We start from the raw sequence: 7684 nt of genomic DNA on the forward strand, positions 1-7684 counted from the left end.
GAGAATTAATAATTACCGGGCCAGTTCAGGCCCACCAATTTTAAGATTATTAAAGTGCACATCCTTTTGTTTTCTTTTTTAATGGAAACTAGCAATGTAATAGGAGCTAAGGCTCCAATCCTAGCATACTTAATTGGGAGTAAGGCCCATTTAACTTTGTGGGACTTACTTCTGAGTAAACATGGATAGGATTGCACTTCAGATGATGGTTATGGAAACTTTTAAAAAAAAGAATGTGCATTTGAATTTGAAAATATTTTTATTTGAATAGTAAATAGTTATACAGTTAAAACAGTTCTATCGAAGCATTCTATAAATAGCTAACAGTTAAGAAAATAATGTGTGTAGAAAAGAGATTGCATCTAAAAGTAAGCTGGGCCGTCTGATAGCCCTTGAAGCAAGAATAAAAGGGCTGCGTTGTATGTTTATTCTAGGTATAAAAGTTAAACCCTTTTCAACAGATCTCTCTTTTTTTAAAAGGACAAATTGTGCAATCCTACATGTCTACTTAGAAATTAGTCCTATTGAGTTCAAAGGGGCTTACTCCCAAGTAAGTGCATTTAGGATTGCAGATTTAAATGCACAGTGAAATGGCAGGAGAAAGGCATGGGAGGTGAGGTGGGGACAGAGGCAAAGCACATCAAAAATGATAAAACACCATAATTAATAAATAACCAATAAATAACAATTACACATAAATCAACATATACACATAGCGTCAAGATATGGTTCTACTTCAAAAATGAACAAAAACAAAAAGGTTGGCATGTCATAGTGTTAAGGCAGCTTCTACAACATTTTTTTTTCTGGAGACCAACAACAATAAAGTCAAGGCATTCGTGGCTATGCTAACCCAAGTTATATCTTTAAGCAGTTTGATTTTGTTCACATACAAAATAATAATAGTAATAATAATTTAAAAAAACAAGGTAAAGCCAGATCCCAGCGGTTCACAAGCCATAATAAAGCTAATCAAGTGGGTAAAGGTTCAGTTCATAGCCTGTGAAATGTAAAGGCATCCATCCTAATTCCTCAAGATTGACTTGGGGCTGAGGGAGAGAGACAGGGAATCTTTACACCAGCCCTGAGACTCTGGACTCGGGAGCAGCCCGCGGAGTGCAGCAGAGAGCGGGGAGACTGCTCCAGAGTCAGCGCCTCCCGGGGGGCGTAAGTGGAGAGAAGCCTTAAACACCACAGATGTGCAGAGGCAACAGGGCGGGAGCCCCGCAGGGCGCGGCGGCAGCTGGGCGCGGGCTGACCCCGGCGCCCGGTGGGGAAGGCGGCCAGGCCGCGCGGTTCCCCTCCACACGGCCTGTGGAGGCCGGTGACGCCGGCTGGTGCTGGAGGCGAAGGCACAGCTGGGCTCTCTCTAGCAGGCCGGGCGCACGGGCACCTGCAGCAGGATGACCTGCCGGTTCTCCGACGGGTGGCACTTGTTGATGTGCCGCGTGAGGCCCGGCGAGCTGTAGAAGGTGGCCGGGCAGTACTTGCAGGGGAAGGCCTGGGCGGCGTGGAGCAGGCGCAGGTGGCGCTCCTGGCCGCTCTTGCTGGGGAAGGTCTCGCCGCACACGGGGCAGGGGTGGCACTCCCCGGGCAAGCTCGGGGGGCTGTGGCCGCCCGCCGCCTCCTCGGAGCAGGGCTCGGGGGGCTGCCGCGCCGGGGGCAGCCCGTCGAGGGGGTCGTGGTGGGCGGGCAGGTGCTTGCGCAAGGCGCTCCGGCGGCGGAAGCGCTTGGCGCAGCGCGGACAGGGGAACTCCTCCACTCCGGCCTCCGGCTCCCCTCCGCTGCTGCCTCCCCCGCCGCTCCCGGGGCTCGGCGTATCCCGCTCGCTGCCGCTGCCGCCGCCGCCGCCGCCGCCGCCCCCTCCCTTGCTGGGCTCCTCCAGAACGACCTTGGCCTTGCCGGAGGCGGCGGCGGCGGGGACGCTGGGGGGCCGAGGCTTGTGCCAGCGGCGGTGCGAAGCCAGGTTGGCCGGGCAGCTGAAGAGCTTGTCGCACTCGGGACACCGGTACTCGACGCGGACGATCCGGGAGCACTTGTGCTGAGCCAGCGCCAGCGGGTCCGGGTAGCGCTCCTTGCACAGCTGGCAGATAAACTCGCCCAGCGGCTGCGCGCTTCCCGCGCGGGGACCTCCAGCCGAGCCCGCCTGCTGCTGCTGCTGCGTCGTCGTCGCGGCCGGCTCTGGTGGGCCCTCTTTGATCCGCAGCCCCAGCACAGGCGACGTCGTCACCTCATCCTCGAAGTGCAGCTTGCGGGCCGCCTTGGCCTTCCTGCCCTGCGGCCGCTTGGACGCCCCCTGGCTCGGCCCATGGCTGCGCTGGGGGGCCGGCGGCGGCGGGGGGCCGGCGGCGATGGCGGCCGCGGCGGGAGCCGCGGCGACCGCCCAGAGCTTGAGCTCTCCACCGGGGCCCAAGAGCAGCGGCTCTGGCGCCGGAAAGGACTCGGCCGACACAGGCGAGCCCAGGTGCAGGCTGCGCTCCTCGCTGACCGCCCTCGCGGGACTGTGAAGGGGCGCCGGAGAGGAGGGGCCCTCGGGCGTTCCGAATGGCGGCACCGCCGGGACAGGCAGGGGCACTAGCTCAGGGGGCTCCGAGGCAAAGCCCGAGCTGGGTAGCTGAGGAGGGAGCGGAGGAGGAACCAAGACCTGCACCGGATCGCCTCCCTCCGCCGCAGGGTAGCAGCAGCGCGTCCTGTAAGAGATGGGCGTGGGTCGCCGGCTCCTCTTCACTAGGAAGCCCCGGGGCATCCTCGGGCGGTGGCAAGGCGCCTGCCTGCCTCAGCCTCAGAGCGTCAGCCGCGGCACCACCATCTAGCTCGCTCCCTTCCGCCAGTCGGGTCTCCCCCGTCAGCTCGGCTGGGTTTGGCTCAGCCAGGGAGAGAGGGGGGCCTCGCCTCCTCGCCTCCCTCGCTCTGTGCGGCCGGCTCCCCGGGCGCCGCCGCCGCCGCCGCCGCCGCGTGGTGTTGCCCCCCCCAGTCGCCCAGCCTCGTCGCCCGCTTTTTAAGTGGGGAGAACAGCATTGTTCGTGCCTCCTGCTCCGCCCGGAGCCAATCAGCGCTTCCCGCGGCTGTTCCCTGGGCTTTGAGGCGGGCGGAAAGGGGGCAGGCGCGCGCCGCGCGGGTGGCTCAGCTAGGTGGAGCGCAGCAGATGTACCTGAGGGGGTTGGCTCTTCCCTTTTCTTTATTTCCCCCCCTTCTTTCCCTTTCTTATGCCCCCCTCCCCCCTCCCCCCCAGGCACACGCCCAGCTCCGCCTCCTTTCACGGTCTACTGCTTTTCTATGGGAAGGCGCACGTGCCTCGCCTTTGTGTCTCTCCTCCAGGGGGGCACAAGAGCTGCCAAATCGAAATATCCATCAGCATGACAATAAGAGACGGGGGGGGGGAGCGTGTTGACGATGGGGGAGGGAGAGAATTACCCGCAGCGCTGGGGCAAAATAGCAACAAAGGAGAAGAATGGGCCGAAATATGTCAAGGAGAGGCCCAAAATGCCGAAGAGAGGGCGGGAGAGAAAGGGGGGGGGGACGTGGAAACCGAGGAGGAAGAGGAGGGCGCGCCGATTGTTTCAAAGCGCCTTTGGGCCAGGAAAATCCTGAGGAAAGAAACGGGAATAGAAATCATGAGGCGAGCGGACTGGCAGCGGCGGAGGAGCAGCAGCCCACCGGCACGCGCAGCTCGGGAGGGCGGGGGAGGCGGCGCGCGCGCGCCTGGCCGCGCCTCCAGCCGCTTGTGCTTGCCGAGGCGGAGGCGCGCCGGGCCGGGCCTGGCCGAGCCGAGCCGAGCCGAAGGGCCCTTTGTCCGCAGAAACCAGGTCATCGCCGCGGTGGGCCTCCTCTGCCCCACTCGCGGCCCCCCTTCTTCCCTCCCCCCCTCCCCCAGACTGTCTGCTCGGAGCCTCTCGGCGTTCCGTGGAGCTCACTCCCGGGGCTGCAGCTTCTCTCTGCCCGGTGGCCTGGGAAAAGGGCGAGATGCAGCGGAAACCGCGCCCAGGCGCCGCCGTTTCGCAGCTCGCCAGAGCGCTCCCTTACAGGTTCTTCTAGCACCGACTAGAAAACTGCAAACAGCGGGCTGCAGCCATCCCCAGCAAACCGGAGGGACCTGTGGCTCTTCAGCAAAAGCGAATCCGAACCTGGGCGTTGCAACCAGCCTTGTCTGGTTCCTGCACATCTGAATCATTCCCACGATCTCAAACTTCTGTTTGAGACATTGAGATCTTTACGAGTTTAAGGCTGCCATGCTTAATACACTTGTGAGTAGGGTCCACTGAACGCAGCGGCACAAACTTTTGCATCAGATTGCGCTGTTATAGAATGCACAGAAAAACCTTAGGTCAGGCCTACACCGGAAAATCGTCAGATGCAAAGTTGTCTTTGAGTTTTGAATGCCAGATACCCAGGAGTGGGGGATCAGTTCTCTTCCCTCTCATTCCTGATGCTGGTTAGGGTAACTCAGCTGTGAGGTAAAGGAATGCTCAAAAGAATTTGCAGGGGTCCAGCAAGGGAGATCCGTGTGCCTCACAGGCTTCACACATCAGAGGCTAAGGTGCAACCCACAGATCAGCACTGCAATGCCATCCAGATTTCCGTCCTCGCCTACCCCTCACATGGGTCACCATGTACAGTGGTGCAGGTAGGGCTAACCCTTAGGGACAAAGTTCAGGGCCCTGCAGTCCAGCCCCCCACCATCACCACTCAAAGTGGAAGGTGATGGAAGCAGTGGGAAAGAGGCAAGTGCACGCTGGGCCCACCAGGGCTGACTCGGGTTGCCTCAGCATCCTTCTAATTAAAACATAAGAAGAGCCCAGCTGGATCAGATCAAGGGTCCATCTAGTCCAGCATTGTGTTCACACAGTGGCCAACCAGTAGTCATAGTTGTGATATGATCTAGGTGAGTTTAAAGCATACTCCATGCTGGCTGGGGTGGGGAGTGCCGGGAGTTGTAGGGCTTTTTTCTGTCTAAACATGCATAGGATTGCAGCCGAAATCTAAAGTTACCTAGCTGCCTCACTGCAGATGTACTCTCCTATCCTAGCCTTCTTGCAATTAAGGATGAAGGATTGCATCTGACACATCAGGCACAGGCAGCACTTTCTGGAACCATTACATTCTCGGGATCTGGGCCACTATCTTCTGTGTAGATGTTACTTCAGAGTCTTCTTGACTCCAAGTTCTGAGGGTTTCACTCCATGACAAATGAAGTTAAGCAGAAGTCTTTGGAAACGGAGTTGATTTATTCCAGCTTTCTTCACCTCTGCGGGATGTGCTTTCTTCCAAATTAGAAGCCCAATCCAGCAGCAGGGAGTTCTCCTGCGCAAAACCTGTTTATAATGCCTTTTTTTCGAAGGAGCTTGCGCAGGAGAATCCAGCCCTCCCCCTGGATTGAGCCCGGTGCGTTCGGGCTTAAGGCACCAGCTGGTTCAAACCCAGCTCATTCGGTTTAAGTGGGCTGATGGTGGGGCGGCCATTCTGATACAGTTTCTTTAAAGTTGATGAAGACGCCCTTGGAGGCTCCGGGGGGGAGGACGGGGCCGGGGGGGACTCATGCATTTTAATCCAGTCCGTGCACTTCGCTGTTTGACATCTGATGCTAAATCAAGGGGTCTAATCAAGTAGCCAAAAGGGGGGACGAGGGAAGAAAAGAGTCTGTCTGCCCGCCGGAGTCCCCCTCTGCCCCCCTCCCTGTCACCTTTGTCAAGGAAATTAACCTCTTGTTATTGAAAGCGAGCCGCGACCAATCTGGAGGAGCAAGAGGCGCGTGCTGCTGGGGCCCCCGCCATACGGGGGGTGGAGGGAGCGGGGGAGGTCCCTCCCCTCCCTCTCCAGACGAGGCAGCGGCTGCAGAGAGCATCGAGACATGCCTCCCCCCACTCACGCACCCGCAGAAGTCACAGCTGAGCCTGCGGAGCGGCCGCGGGGGGCGCAGCCGGGTCTGATCAACAGGCCAAGGAAGCCGCTCCACCGGGAGGCCTTGGGGGGAGCGCGAAACGCCAGCTCCTCCAGCCTCCAAGAGCGGTGCCCGCAGCAGGGCATGCGCTCGGGCCCGGCCCTCCGTTCCGTTCCCTTGTGTCTGATCTGCCTGCCTGGAAGTTGCGCTGTGCGCGCTTCCTGGAACAACTCGCGCCCAGAGCTGTTTTTCTCCCTGGTGCTGAAGTCAGCCAGGACGTCGATGTGCTTGGACTGGTCGGATTTGACGAGGCCGCCGGGCCAAAGGCTGCTTCGCAAGGGGAAGGCGAGCACGGCGCCCCCAGCGCCTCTGCACGTCCTCATCCTCGAGCAAGGGGAGCCCCAGGCTTCCCGGCCTTCTTCAGGAACGAAAAACAGGGCAGCGGAGGGAACGCCACCGGCAAGGGCTCACGCGTGACCCCCGCTGGCCTGGGTGGCTCGCTGTGCGCGCCGTGCGTTGCTGGGGGCTTGTGCACAGCCTGCTTCCAGCCGCTTTTGGCCTGTATTCTTTTTAAAGTTAACAAGAAGAATGGCGGATGAGAAAGTGGAACTTTCCTCTCTCCCCTAATTGTATCAGCGGGAAATAAATGCTGCTGAATCCAGTCCGAATGCTACGTTCAGCATTGGGAGTCGTAATTCGGGTGTGGATTCGCTTGTATTCTCTCAACAAGTCCGCTCAGTGGCCCCAGCACACCTTTCCCGTACACAATCAGCCCCTCGCCCCCACTTCTCTTCCCTTAATTCAACCCTATGGATTCATAGGTAAGGGACGCCGTTTAATTTGGATTAAGAGAGTTCCCGAACGCCAGAGCTATAGATATTTTAACTTCTTGTTTGCCCCAGTTATAATGCTATGCCCATGGTCTCGTCAACAATTTCAAACTGGATTTGAAACAACAGCAACACAATCCCAAGCAATTCCATTCTTTTACTCTAGACCACAGATAAGTCCCCCCCCCCAAAAAAAACGCACCCCTCCTTGGGATGGTTATTTATTTAAAGCTCTCTCTGAATGCAGAAGATGGAAGCCCCTCCCCCCCACACACACATTCGACAAACGAAACTCATTTAGACGCAGGAATTGAAGCAGTGCTACGTATTAACCAAAGGGAATCTTTTGAAAACTATTGAGGCCCTGGGATTCAAAGGATCCATTTCTTCTTGTTGCTGTTATTGCTGATTTTCCGCCCAGCTATCCCTCGCCAGCTGAAATTATGCTTTCAGCCGCATACAGTACAGATGCATTGATACTTGAAAGGTACAAGTAGTCCAAACTAATGTTCGCAACAACAGACTAGAGGAAAGAAGAAGAAAGAAAAAACCTCACAAGCACCCTCTTGCAAGGCAGGTGCAAGCAGCCGCCGCACCAATTTGCAACTAGTGAAAGAGAGAGCGAGGCCGGGCGGGCGGGCGGAGCGCTTGGAGCTGTTCCGGGGATGCAGAAGCCACGTCGCTTCCTGCTTGCAAGCAAAGCACCCTCGGGACCATAGGCGCCTAGCAGCCGAAAGCAGACTAGTTCGGATCAGAAACGAAGTAGCTGCTCTTCAGAACCGGTTCACTTGCTGACTGGAGCGCGGGGGAAAACAGTGAGCCGAAGTCCAAGCATTGCATTTTGAGGCTTCGGTGTAGGACGAAGAATGGGTCGCTCCCTGCCGCCCCGCCAACACACACAGAGCCCCAGAGAGAGTTATCCTATAATCTCATGTGAACAACCTTACTTTAATGAAAGAATAACAAAGGGCAGAAC

The 7684-nt window shown here is 57.4% G+C and overlaps 1 protein-coding gene across 1 annotated transcript; it reads right to left on the bottom strand.

The window, feature by feature from the left end:
- Positions 1-249: 249 nt before the first annotated feature.
- On the bottom strand, positions 250-2746 carry INSM1 (INSM transcriptional repressor 1). Its single transcript, XM_084848166.1, has one exon. It carries the CDS (start codon positions 2744-2746, stop codon positions 1370-1372), a length of 1377 nt encoding a protein of 458 aa, XP_084704292.1. The 3' UTR covers positions 250-1369.
- Positions 2747-7684: the final 4938 nt, after the last annotated feature.

The sequence above is a fragment of the Heloderma suspectum genome, chromosome 4 (assembly GCF_057233095.1).
Source record: "Heloderma suspectum isolate Gila_16-S chromosome 4, 16-S_ref, whole genome shotgun sequence".
In the NCBI taxonomy this organism is placed as follows: Eukaryota; Metazoa; Chordata; class Lepidosauria; order Squamata; family Helodermatidae; genus Heloderma; species Heloderma suspectum.